Source organism: Melanotaenia boesemani, chromosome 13 (genome assembly GCF_017639745.1).
Source record: "Melanotaenia boesemani isolate fMelBoe1 chromosome 13, fMelBoe1.pri, whole genome shotgun sequence".
In the NCBI taxonomy this organism is placed as follows: Eukaryota; Metazoa; Chordata; class Actinopteri; order Atheriniformes; family Melanotaeniidae; genus Melanotaenia; species Melanotaenia boesemani.
The window spans coordinates 5747299-5761476 of record NC_055694.1 but is presented as its reverse complement, the minus strand read 5'-3'; the positions used below and the strand labels follow the sequence as shown (position 1 = coordinate 5761476).

Genomic DNA, 14178 nt, shown 5'->3' with positions numbered 1-14178 from the left:
TGCGTCCTCATACTAGCTGTGTCTCCTAGCATTCATCATGAATCAAATAATCTGCAGCTGTGGTGCAGAAACGTCAGGATTTTGACACCCAGTCCTTTAATGAATGGAAATCATTCCTGAGACATATGCTTAGTTGTCACATTTTAAGAGGAAAACCAGAACTGCTGGGGGCAAAAGCAAAATAAATGAGGAGCAGTTACAACTTCATGAGTGTAAAAAGTGAACGGTCCTGATCTTCCCTACTTCACAGAATATGATGCATGTATGAATTCAAGAAATACTGTCAAAAAATGATCATTTTCCAACAAATTGCTCAGATCACCAAACAACAGCCAAGATGCACGAACATAACTGACAATAAGTGACATGAAAATCATCTGTGGCTATTTTCTCATCAGTTGAAAATTTATAGATGTTAATGAGGGAGGAGAGAACATAAAATAGAACAACTTTCATCTCCCTGTAAGCACAGCAGACCCTGGCTGGAGTAACCAGCTGAAATGCTGACTGGCTCACTGGCTGCAAGCCCAGAGGAGGATCCAGCCCACCTACACAATCAATACTCCCCTCGAGCAAACACAGCTAAGGTTTCACTCTCAAAATGAACTCCATACACCAGTGTGGTGGCACAGACTCATTACGGTACCCTAACATCTTATCTAATAACATTCAGAAAGGTTATGGTAAATACAGTCTCTGAAAGCACAAACATTCCACCTCTGGCATGAATAAATGCAGCGGGTCCAAAGTGAGGAATGCAAGAGAAAATGTTCCAGTCTACTGCTCGTAGTTAAAACCCAATGAAATTAATTACATTCATCTTTTAGTATAGTCAATTACCCATCTACTCAAGGGAAATGAAACACTGAAAATAATTACTCTCTCTGTTCCACTTTCATGTTGATTTTGTGCAGCGGCACTGGTGTGGCAATCAATATTAGTGTGCTGTTAATCCTGGGGCACTTTTGCACAAGAGTTATTCAAATTACCGCACTCACCATACATGTGATCACAGTGTACACATACACAACAAGCTGAAGCCTTTGCATGACACTCAGTGTTTATTTTCTACTACAGAAAAAGCTACATGCAGGACACACCCTCCATCCAAGACACAACTCTGATATACGGGAGGACATTAAATCAGAGTGTCAACAATAAACTGGACATGTGCTCTATTGACAGGTTTCCTTTTTTAATGTTTTACTCTGAACACTGCTTACAAACACTTCTCAGCCTTTTCACTGCATGTGTTTGTCTGTGCATGGACTGACAGCTAGTAAACCATGTGGAAAACAATGTAATGCTGGATAATGTTTTGTTCAGCTAAGTAATAGAAGCCTGCCTACTTCCCTTCTCATATCACTTTGCATTATGGCCATCATTTTAACCACTTGCAGTCCAGACACCAGAGGATCAGTTTAGTCAAGTCAAATTTATTTTTATAGCACATTTAAAAACCTCAGTTGACCTAAGTGCTGCATCAGATAATATAAAATACACCAATGATTAAAGTATCAAATTATAACAATAAAACGATAGAAAGAATAAAATACAAAACATAAAGGTTCGGGAAGGCCAAGACAAGCTCCTTAACTCGAACTAAAAACCAAGGAGAAGAGGTGTTTTTTCAGGAGGTTTTTAAGTTATCTCTGTATGAGAAGTTACCTGAGGCAATCTTGTTGTCATGTGCAGCAGGTCCATCTGGAAGGACGTTTTTGACCTGGAGGAACTCATCGGGTCGGTCTCCTCCAATAATCGTGAAGCCAAATCCCTGGGGGCTTTTTCTAAGCGCTGTCTTCAGGATGGAGCCCTGCAGCTGAGATGGATCTCGCGTAAAGCCCCGTGCTCCCCTAGCAAGCTCCTCTGTTGTAGAGATATGATGGAAAAGGAATAGAGAGAGATTAAAAGAGTTAATGGAAAAATATATTAACTTGCTTAATTAATGTCAGGTTGTACACTCCCTTTATCTGTATAACCTAATCAGCCTCTTGCAAGATTGCAGAGGAAATGTGGGCCACTGTTCCTTTAAATGTTGCTTCATTGAGGTTTGCAGACATTTAAGGTCACCACACAGCATTTCACTGAGGTTGAAGTCTGGACTCTGACTGGGTCATTTCAACAGCTTGATTCTTTTCTTTCTCGATCATTCTCTTGTAGATTTGCTGCTGTGTTCGGGATCATTGTCCTGTTGCATGATCCAAGCATTTGACTTGAGAGTACTTTGGTTTACAGAGGGATTCATGAGCCACTCAATAAATGCAAGTTGTCCAAGTCCCAAGGCTGCAAAATAAGCCCAAATCATCATCTGATATGAGGTGATTGTGCTGATAATGCTGCATTTGGATTTCTCCAAACGTGTTGCTGTATAAGCTGACCAAACATAACCACTTTGGTCTCGTCGAATGCAACACTGCAATGCTCTTTCTAGAGAGGATGTTTTTTTTTCCTGCAGCCCTTCCAAATAAGCCATACTAGTTCAGTCTTTTTCTAATTGTACTGTCATGAAATCTACTAACTGAAGCATGTAGAGTTTACATGTAGTGCAGCTTTGCTTTTTTTTCTTTTTTTTTTTATAAACAGTTTCTCTGAGCATTGCATGGTCTGACCTTTGGATGAACCTGCTGGGACATCCACTCCTCGATTCACAACTGCCCGAAATGTTTATTTTAGTCTTTTTTTTTTCTAAATTCATTTGCATTATCTAAGAAGGAAGAGTCAGATATTTGGGATTGTGTATTATTGCTGAGCTTTGCTAGCTCAAACCTTGCTGTAAACTTGAATGTTTTCCACTTGTGAATTTTTATCATAATTAATTCTGGACTCCCATCTCAGACTGATGGACGGAAACAATTACTGGTCAAGAATCACTGCTGATGTCTTTCCTCCTTGGCGTTATGTGAAAACACACATGAAAGCCCCAGAACAGCAAAACAACAGTTGCTTTTGAGTAGCAGCTCCTGATTGCTTAATTTCTTACTTCTTATAGACACAATGGTTTTGCATTTAATGACACAGTAATGTGTTATGGTAAGTTTTATCTAAAGGTTATATTTACCTCTTTTTTATGCTTGGACTAGATGATTATTTTTATTATTCTCTTATAAATAAAAGCTAAGAATGATAATAAAAAAGCATACTTTTAAGGGATTTGTGGCTATAATATACTAAAATATACTTTTGTAGTTTTATTTGATGATTTATTCTTAATTAAGTTGCAAATGTCTCCCAAAGAACAGAAGAGCAGATTTTAAAAAGGTCACAAGTGAAAATGAGCCTGGAACATGAAGCAAACTGAGTTATCTCCCTGCATCATAAGGACATTCGAACAGTGACAATGTGGCTGATAACACATCCCTCCATCCCACTAATCCCTTTGAACACTTCAAGGACTCCTAATTGAAGTGTACACTAAAAATAAATCACGTGCAAAACTCAGAAAGCCAATAAACGTCTACATCTTTGTCCCAGACTCACTTTTCCTTTTCACTGCGGTAATAAATCCATCCTGATATTTTCACAGCAAACTTCCCTTTGTGGCACCAGTAGGATGTGCTCCTACTGCTTTTAATGTTTTATGTAAAGCCCTTTGAATGGTCTTGTACGTGAAATGTGCTATACAAATAAAGTTGTCTTGCCTTGCAAATAATACAACTTTATAAAAGCCAAGAAAAGAATGCTATTAGATGGAGTGTGTGGAAGGAAAGAGAATACGATATGAGACTGAAAGAGACAGGGACAAATAGAGTTAGCCTTGACAGAAGGAGGCAAATTCTGACTGAATCCTCGCTCGTCGTTTTTCCCCTGTGGTGAATGCTTGTGAAACTGTGAGTTATGTGCAGCATCCCTGCATGCAGGGCTACTTCTCTGGCAGTTCCCACACTCATAGATGTTGGGACATCAGTCTCATTAGGGAGAGTACAGATAGCAACCCCCTCTCCCCTGCCTCCCTCATCATTTGATTTGCATAATTGCGTTGCAATTGGCAGATGAACATGACTGCTTTTGAGGGAGTTAGAAAAAAGAGAGAGATCATGCCAAGTATGATTAACCTGACATTCCTGCCTCTGTGCTGTACAAGCCCGAGTTGTTTTTTGATAAACGTAAATAAATGTCTGCTTAAGGTATAAATATTAGTAACAAGCCCCGTCACGCTGCTCAGACATGCTGTACTCACACACCATGCCAAAAATCTGTCAGCGCTCTTTCCTATACGATCACCATTAAAACAGCGGCGACAGCACAGAAGATAAAGGGTGGAGGGTGGGGTGGGGATGAGGGTTGGGGAGGGTGTACACACCAAAGCCATGTTTACATGGTCCTGATTAAGCTGCAGGGCCACAAAAGAAGTCTTGTTTTCTCAGGGGTGAAGTTATTATATGAAATGTCTGACAGGATTGTCAGTGCTGTAATTATGGCCGAGCATCGCTGGGTTCACGTTGCTCCTCCGCCCGACAGCTTTGTTTGGGAGGTCAGGATGGGCAGCCTCATCAAAACAACGTTTAAAAGCCACCGCACGCACGTTCACACACTCACACATGACTGCCAGCCATTAATTCTCATTAACAAGGATGGGAAGGTGCAGAGTGGGGCGTAGTTGGAGCGGGAGGCAGCGTTACACGGAGGCAATATCATCCACAGACTGCAGAGAGGCTGAGCTGTGGGAGATGGGGGGGTTCTGCATGCAACAGTGGGGCAGACAGATCGGTCCAATAGCTGTCTGAAATACAGAGGCTTGTTTGAATACTAATGCTGTTATGCTTTGAGTATACACCTATCAGACCTTGCACAGCGCAAGCAGAGGTAGGTTTTATCAGTTAAGGGGCAGCAGTCACCACAGGTGGTAAATGATGAGCAGTGAAAAAAAAAAGGAAATTTATGACACCGGTCACCTTCAACTGCAGCCACTTCACTATCCTCTCCATCTTTTTTCCCTCGCTCTCTTCCTCTGTTCTAAAGAGATCTTTCAACTGCTGGGAACGACGGGGGCAAACGGTGTTTTCAAAGAGACATCGGAGTCTTCCCTATTTCATATCTACTTGTCAAAATGAATTCTGCCGCCCAGCAAAGTGTTGCTCCATTATTCAAATTGAATATCATAGCTTCAGAGCCTCTGGGCTGTTTATCAGCAGTCTGTCAACTGTTAGAACGTCTTCCAGACACACATCTCACCACGAAGGAGATGATAAAAGAGCTCCAGCAGTTGAATACCACATCTAATGAGTTTTTTTTTAACCCGTTCTTCTGTCACTGAACATAAAGCTGAAACTATACAGCCTGAATATGTGTCTTCATAACATTGCTCACTGACCTGTGGCACAACCAGCCAAGCTTGCAATCTGCTGCTTCACCAGTAGACGTCTGCAGCTGCAGAAGCACTTTAAGAAGCAATAATTTGAAATTATCTCCTTCCATCTGTCATCAATCTCTCAAGTCATTGTGGTAGAATTTTAATCCACATTTGGAATTAGCTTCAGTTCATTGATGTTTGTGGGTGTGGGGGTTCCTGTTACATGATCCCAGATTTAGCTGTCAATCAGCTGGTCTCATATTTGACTAGAATACTTTGGTATACAGTATAAGCAGTGCATGGTCGATTCAATGATTTTAATGTGTTCAGGTCTGGTGGCTGCAAAGCAACCCCAAATATAGAGGAGTTTGTGTTATAAATGTGTAAGTAAGTAAGTAAGTAAGTACATAAAAGAATAAATAAATAAATGAATGAATGAATGAATGAATGAATGAATGAATGAATGAATGAATATTTTGTGGACTCTAATGGTCTTTAAAAGGATGACAGGAAACAGGGTCAGATGCAGCAAAAGACCCGTTGGCTTTGAAACTTGGGCCAGCTGCGTTGAAGCTCCTCTACCAGGAGAACTAAACATTGTCCCCATTTAAGCATTTAGCTGCAAGAAAACCCATAATTTCCTGTCATTCTTCTGTCTGAACGTTTTGCTTATGAAGCGTAACATTTTTGTGATGGTTTTTGTAAGCGAGTTCCCACCATGCTGGTAGAACTGTGGTATGCTAGTTTCATCTCACATAATGCACATTTGACTTTAATGTTGAAATAAGTCAAATACTGATGTGCTGCTCCAATCTGTTGCTTCCTCTTTGGATGCAAACTCCAGCTAATGTTGTCAAGTCCTCAGTAAGAAAAGTAGCTACTGGCTGTCGTAAAAGTCACTAGAGGTCACTAAATGACATCATCATCTAATGCATAATTGCCCTGTTACATATAATTGTAAGAAGGGTAGAGGAATAATGTCGTGGGAGAGGCGACATTATTCAAAAATAAAGGCAAAACACCTAAATAGCTTAGGCCTGGAGAGTCGGAGATGTATCTTTGTTATTTTTTTATTTTTTATTTATTTATTTATTTTTGTCTCTGTTTCCCAGGGCCTCGCATGGTTTGACCTTTGGATGAACCTACTGCGACGTCCATTCCTGGGAAGATTGGTCATTGTCCTAAATGTTTTCTATTTCTCACTGTAATGAAAATTAGAAAATTAGCCTCAGAAGGTAAGGCAGCAAGACTGCTGCTTTAAGTGTATTGCTGGTGTCTTTCCTCCTGGGCACTGATTGAACAAACATGTATGTTTAGAGCAGCGTACTTCACAATCCTTTTTTCTGTAGATGATTTTTTTATTCACATTTTCTTTTTTTTTTGAATGGGACAGTGAATGTTAATGAACATTGCACACAAGCATGTTATGTAAACACCACAGATTTGAACTGAGTCTGTTAAAATTCAGTTTAAATCTAATTTTAACCTTATTAAAAATTTGATTTTAACTTGATTAAAATTCAGAAGGTGTCCTTCCGTTCGCCATGGAGGGTGTAAGGATGTGAGCATGTGCTCACACTTTCTGATAATCAGTTAAGTTATGGAAGCATTTAGGGTCGGGTAGTTTTTCACACTATTTCTGGATTTAGTCTTAGTTTTTAATAAACAAGCACTAACACAATGTAAAATTTGACATATTGCTGTTCAGCTAAGGTTGTAGTTATCTCCTAAAAAGACCTGGTGAGAACCAGATAATTTATAATTATGTTTTGGTACATAAAATATTAGAGCAGAGAGGTTTTACTGTCTTTTGCACATGGCTGTAGGTCACCGCAAACACAGACATAACAATTATGGTTGTTAAGAGCCCATTAAAACTCTGGTTTGGCTATAACAAGGTTTCACAAACATCTATAATCATCCATAGTGAGAATTATAAACATCTGAATCAAACTTCCTGTTAATCTCTCAAACATTTGTTAAGATAATTCAACCTGGACCTAAAACACAAACCAACAATTAACCCTACAAACCCAGAGCAAGGCTGTGATGCAAAAATTATAAACTACATTTCGAGGAATAATATATAAACATGACGATGAGATTTTTCTCTTAAGGATCATCTCTAGACTAAGAAGATGCATTAACCATGAGTCACTTCAGCTTCCTCTCTGTGTTTCTCAGCTGCAGGATGCAATTTACAGCAAATAATCTCACTTTCTGTTCAATTGCCTTCTGATCAGCAAGGGGAAATATTCCCCTTTTAAAACATGACCTTTATTACGAACATCTGCAGAACTCATCAGAGAAAAAAAACATAATCATCCAGGCACTTAATTCATCTCCTTTTTCTTTTTCTTTAAATAAATATGCAAATCCCGTTAAGACTTTTAAAATACCCCAACTTTTCCTTGTCTGCATAAAATCCCCAGAAACTGAGGATAAGCAGCTCGGCTGCTCCAGAGAGGTCGGTCGTTACCTGAGGGAGCAGCTGCTGGTGGCTGCACTGCAACAGGTGTGTCTATGCTCAGCTTCCTCTTTGCTTCCATTACTGGATTCTCAAACTGAGTCTTCTGGTTGATGTGACTGCAAAAGAGAGAAAAATTTTTGATTAAACATAAGACAAAAAGAAGTGTAAATAGATCAGAATGTCACGTAAAGCCTTCGATGTGCACGGTGGATATCCTTCCACTCTTCCATTTCTGTTGGTAATCTTTTCATCACATATTTAACACCTTTTTTAATTTCCTATGTCAGTGGAAGACATGCAGTCTGAGCTGTCAGCCATGTTTCTGCCTTTTTTTTTTTTATATCTTATCATGTTCATCTCATCATTTGGCTCCACTGAACAGAGCAGTTCCACACTGTTGATGCTCATCTTTGTCATGCAAAGCTTTCATTTGACTACAAGGACTGCGTGAGACAACCTGTACTGGGAGGACTGCCCATCTTGTAAAGTGAACAGCATGTAAACCATAGAGCCAAACGTGTCTGTGCCAGGAGTCTAACACAGACTGTTTTCTGCATCTATAATCGTTGGGAGAGAAAGTATTCTGACCTGATCATTATTTCCAGAGTAGTGCTGTATGATATTAGGAAAGCATGCAAGAATAAGTCTTGTATGTATGTTGGCAACATCAGGATATAAAAACAAATACCTCAATACATAGTCACCGGCAACTTTATTAGGTCCACCTCTTCAATTCCTTGTTAACACAAAAAGCTAATGAGCCAATCAAACGGCAGTAAATTGATGATCTGAGCTTTGTGACATGGTGCATTATCCTGCTGGAAGTAGCATCAGAAGATACACTGTGGTCATAAAGGGATGGACATGGTCAGCAACAATAATCAGGTAGACTGTGGTGTTTAAACCAGGCCACGTTGGTACTAAGGGGACCAAAATATCCCAGGAATATATCCCCCACACCTTTACACCACCACCAGTCGCCTAACCTGTTGATCCAAGGCAGGATGGATCCATGCTTTCATGTTGTTTCCACCTAATTACGACCCTACCATGTGCATGAGTGTGTGTGAATTGTAGCCTCAGTTTCCTGTTCTTAGCTGACAGGAGGCACCCGGTGTGGTCTTCTGCTGCTGTAGCCCATCTGATTCAAGGTTGGACGTGTTGTGTGTTCAGAGATGCTGTTCTGCAGACCTTTGTTGGAACCTGTGCTTATTTGCATTTCTGCTGTCTTTCAATCATCTCAAACCAGTCCATTCTTCTCTTTCCTCTGACAACAACAAGGCATCAGACGACTGCTGCTTACTGGATATTTTCTCTTCTTCAGACCATTCTCTGTAAACCCTAGAGATAGTTGTGTGTGAAAATCCCAGTAAATACTCAGACCAACAACCATGTCATGTTCAAAATCTCTTAAACCTAATTTCTTCCTCATTCTGATGCTCAGTTTGAACTTGAGCAAGTCATTTTGACCATGTCTACATGACTAAATGTACTGAGCTGCAGACATGTGATCGGCTGATTAGATATTTGTGTTAACAATTAATCAAACTAAAATGGTCTGAGTGTATATTTGACATCAGTCAACAAAAACTCACTGCAATGAAACTTTTAAAAAGAGAAACCAAACAAAAACCACTTTAGCAGCACTTGGTGGCAATCCTTGCTTCAGTGTGATGTTTTTTCCCTGAAACGATGTGATTAATATTCATTCAAACCATCACGATACCAGGATCAAAAAGATTAAAGTAATGCCTAGAGATGGCATTCTCTCCAAACCTTCTGACTCATGATCAGCAGTTTGCACTTCGGGAGCATAAAACAGTTAATGATTCACAGTCACACCTGTGTGATCAAACAGTTCCTGCTACCCAGAGGAATGTCCCCTCACTGTGGTAAAGAGGTGGTGATAGCTCATCTGCATAATGAGCTTTAACAGGCGTAAATCCTGGTCATAACAGCACCGGGGGGAGACGACGAAACACACCAATGCTGCACAGTGAATCAGCCGCATGCTGAGACCATGATGCTATGTACAGAGTTTGCATGCATTCAACAGGACGCACTGTGCGCTCTGGCTGTGTGTGACTCACGCACAAAGACACCCGCCCCATTAAGTCTGAGGAGATAAACATCCCCCTTTCTTTCATTTCCTCTTTTCGCTGTCACACCTCGTGTTTGGTGGAAATGATGAGACTTTATGTCACGTTGCAGCACTTGGTCACTCATTCACCAAAAAAAAAAAAAAAAAGCTGCCACAGAAAAAAAGACAGAGACAGATGAAGCCTCTCTATGACCCTCCTGCATAAACAGGCAATGATTCCCCCTCCCCGGACTGCACATCTCCCCCCTTTTTGTCCACAGTAATTGGACTAAAGCGAAACATTGTGCTCTTGTTTACACTCTCGATCAGAAAGGGTTTTCCTTGTTGCTTCCCCTCTTTGGGACCCCCAAACCTTCATTGTATGTGGACTCTAACCCACCACTGTCGCTGATGCTCACATAATTGCTTTCTGTAAGCCTGTGGGAAACTACTGTTTGGACAATGGCATTAACATGGCCCACAAGATTAACACAACATTTAATACCTTTGGAATTCAGTGCCATGGCTTAGAGCTGCAGATAATGATATTATTACTGGAGAACTCATTTTAATTAGTGTGTTTAAGTGAAATCGGACATGTGTGAGAAGTGTCAGAGGATCTGCACAGGTAGTTCATTATTGCATCTGCATCTAACATGATTCACAGCTGCAGCCCTCCAGGAATCCCCAGGCATCAGGAGTTTACTCACTCTACGTAGTAGGTGCCAAAGTGGGGGTCTTCAATCTTCTCCCAGCCGTAGGGCAGCTCTGTGGAGGGGAGGACGTAGAGAGAAAAGGCACACACATCACTTCTGAGGCAATTCATGGACAATTGGACACATGAAATGAGGTATGGTGCTTTGACTGGTGGCTTGACAGCATGCTTAGCTACACCCACAGAACAGGGAGTCTGCATTTATTGGTATCTATGGGTTTAAGACTTGATATGCACTATAGAAGTGGAGGGGAGAGAAGAAGTTGTTAGACAGGCTCCCTTGGAAAAATAACAACCTCTCGCTCTCTCTTCCAGCAGCATGCATGTGTGCAACACTTTGACTTTCTGCTGCTGCGTGACACACCACATGCAGCAGAGATCTTTATGCAAGAGGGGCCAGAGAAAATTGCCTTTTGAGAGATGTCGCGCTGATGAGCTCTCTGCATGGGTTCGTGAAGCTATTAGGGGAAGGGGTTGGGAGTGAGATAGGCAAACCGGAGACTGGAGGTTTATGCTGTGTCACCAGCATGACTAAGACCAGGACCGCTGAACTGTTCAGCCTCCGTCTGTCAGCCAGCGCCCCCTTCGGAGAGGCAAGGTTTAAACGCAGGTTGATTTGTGCAGCAGGAAGTTTGGAAAAGTGTGAGTAGAAAAGGAGCGAGTAGATGTGTGTGCGCCTCACCTCCTTCCTCGCATTTCTCAGGAGGCTTGGCTTTCCTTGCAAGACGGGGGTCCAGCCAGGTGGTGGTCTTGCTGTTGTGGCTGTAACGCAAAGAGGAAACAGAGATTTTTTATACAGTAGAAACATCAGGGAGCTGCTTTATTATCTCAGTGAAACTAAAAGATGTCAAATGGCCACACACAGCACAGTTTGATCTAAAGTGGGTCAGACCAGTAAAATAACAGCTTTATACTCTACAAAATAAATAATGAAAACTCCTATTTTCTCTTTGTTTTAGTGCAAAGAAATACAAGTTCATTATTAAGATGTTTATGTTTAATTAACTATTCTTTTAGAAAACATACTACAAACATGAAATTTCTTAAGAAAATAAGCAGTTTCAACAACATTTTGCCTCAGTTATATATTTCTATATATGATTCAATTTATTTGCCTATTTTATTTATTTATTTATTTATTTTATTATTATATTTTACATATATAATATATATAAATGTATTTATATTTTATAAATATTCATATATAAATATAACATATAATCACTTATAAAATGTATAAATGTATAAAGTTTTATGAACTTTTTTAAAAAAAATTAAATTTATACACACACATACACACACACACACATATATATATATATATATATAGTATACTGTTATTTATGTTATTTACTGTTATTTAAGTGTTATTTATTTAATTTAGACATTTTTACATTATGATAGAGCAACTAATCAAGTGCTAGATGCTATTTTAAACAGACATATGTGTACATTTCCACTTTTGTGTAGTACTGCTGACCACCTGGACTGACTCACCTCTCAATCCAGACTGAGAGTAAAAAGTAAAAAAAAAAAAAAAAATGTAAAAAAAATCCTCCTGACTTGTAAATGTTTTATATTTACACATAAAAAATGCAACCTCACATGGATGAATAAGGAATTTTAGATACTTTTCTTTAAAAATTGCAGTTAAGCCTTCCATGTCATTTTTTCATTAACCAAAGATTAGACCCACTGGGTGACCAGTTTTGGCTCACAGATTGCGTGTTTGACATCCCTGCTTTGGAGGCTATGTGGTACCAATAAATTAAAAAAGGATGAAAGCATGAAGAATGAGGAAAGGGAAGGCTAAACGTTTGCAGAGATCATAAAGAGCAGAACTGAGAGAGAGGGTCAAGGGTGGTGAGCTCCATTTAGCCTGTTGTTTCTCTCACTGGCAGAATGAGCTATTGATTTAGCAGCAAACACAAGCACCTGGCTCTCTCAGCAGCTCGGCAACGACTGCCTGCCACACTGATGGGCCTGGTAAACAATGCAGGCCTACTGCTTCTACCACCCACCGACAAACCCCACATCAAACACAGGAGAAATAAAAGGGAAGGGAAAAAAAAACTTAATTGAGAAAAATGTGGTTGCTTTTGCTGAGAATACAGATAGCTTCCAGGTCCAGCACTGAGCTTGGTACAGAGCTGAGGAACACTGGATGGGAAGCAGAGAGGAGTCAGTGGCAGAACTTTTAATACATTTGGCTTTAAATGGCAGAATAAAACAGGAAGATGGGTTTGCATAGCGCTGATGTAATGGGGTGTAATATAAGTAGCACAAGTCAGGGAAGTAAAAAGGCTACTTACTCTATGAAATAGACCATTCCGGTTTCTGTGTAGGCCATCTCCCAGTTTTTAGGTAAGGGCTCCTGACTTTCATCCTGCGTGCTCCACACACGCATGTCCATGGACCCCGCTGACTGGTTGTAGCTGGGAACCGTCTTTCTCCAGTCTGCCTTGTCTTTGTGTTCTGCAGCCCGGCATGAAGACAGGGACACGGGCAAGGAAACAGTAATAGGAAGGGGTTGGGAGTAAGGATGTGGGAGATGATAGAAGGAGAAAGAGAGAGGTGGTGAGGTTGTGGCGCCATTGGAGCTTCTCTGGGCTCCTTGCATTTTTCCCTGCTGCTGTTTGCTGCTGCTGCTCGAGCTGCTCTACCCCTGCACGCTGTGTGGATGGTTACATCAACAGGAGTAAACGGGGTAGAGAGAAAGAGAGAGAGGGGGAGAGAGACACAGAGAGTTCACAGGAAGAGGAAGAAAGCCATGCAATTGCCATAGGATTTGCATGTCAGCAACGATGTACTGTGAACTGCCTGCAGGGAAAGGCCAAGAGAGCGCATCAGCTCGGCCAGGAGTGCCACACCACGGCTCTGTTAGTATCACACTGCTGCTTGTGTGTGTGTGTGTGTGTGTGGGTGGGTGTGCATTTGCCTAATCTTGATATGCATGTGTGCTGGTCTGCATGAGACCCTTATCTCCAGGTTTCCATCCAACTGTGTGTGACCTAGCTTCTTCGTGGTATTGGGCACTCACTGTGTTTGGCTGGGTGAAGTGAATGGCAGGGGCAGAAAGTGACAGCTGTTGACTGGAGGAAGTAAAGCTCTTTTGTTGCTGAATGTGGGCCCTTTTTCAGGCGGAAACCATAGAGATTTTTCTGCACTAATGCAGTTTAAAAACTCTGACTGCATTCAAATACAAGCTGGAGGTTACAGCAGCTTTCAGCTCTTCTGAAGAAGCATAACCAACAAGAAAAGGGCACAAAAGAAAAATGGCCCTCACAGTTAATGCATAACCATTATTAACTGTCCTCAAGGCAAAGTAACACCATATATCTGCTGCCATCCCCTTTTTTTGGTGGACACTGGCCCCACTTTACCATTCCAAACCACACATAGGCTGATAAGCTTCAATGCTTTTTGCCTTTTCTTTGGCCTTGCGCCACATCGCCATCTAGAGATTATGTAGCTCTAACAATGCCTCCCTTGGCTCTTCTCTTGTCTCTCATTTGTAGCTCTTTGTGTCCTTGCTCGTTATCCGAAATTCAGTCTCAGCACAACAAAACAAGAGCGATCGCAATTCTTAAAATACACCTGAAGAAGAAAGGATCAAATAAAGC

At 40.8% G+C, this 14178-nt stretch overlaps 1 protein-coding gene across 3 annotated transcripts in view; it reads right to left on the bottom strand.

The window, feature by feature from the left end:
• The window catches only part of magi3a (membrane associated guanylate kinase, WW and PDZ domain containing 3a), a 146512-nt gene that overhangs the window by 24352 nt on the left and 107982 nt on the right, over positions 1–14178 (bottom strand). For all 3 annotated transcript variants that reach the window (XM_042005018.1, XM_042005016.1, XM_042005017.1), the window contains exons 5-9: positions 12868–13030; positions 11238–11317; positions 10551–10608; positions 7770–7876; positions 1669–1866 (exon numbers count right to left, since the gene is read on the bottom strand). In XM_042005018.1, the coding sequence (XP_041860952.1) occupies positions 1669–1866; positions 7770–7876; positions 10551–10608; positions 11238–11317; positions 12868–13030 (606 nt within the window). The remainder of the gene's footprint in view (positions 1–1668; positions 1867–7769; positions 7877–10550; positions 10609–11237; positions 11318–12867; positions 13031–14178) is intronic.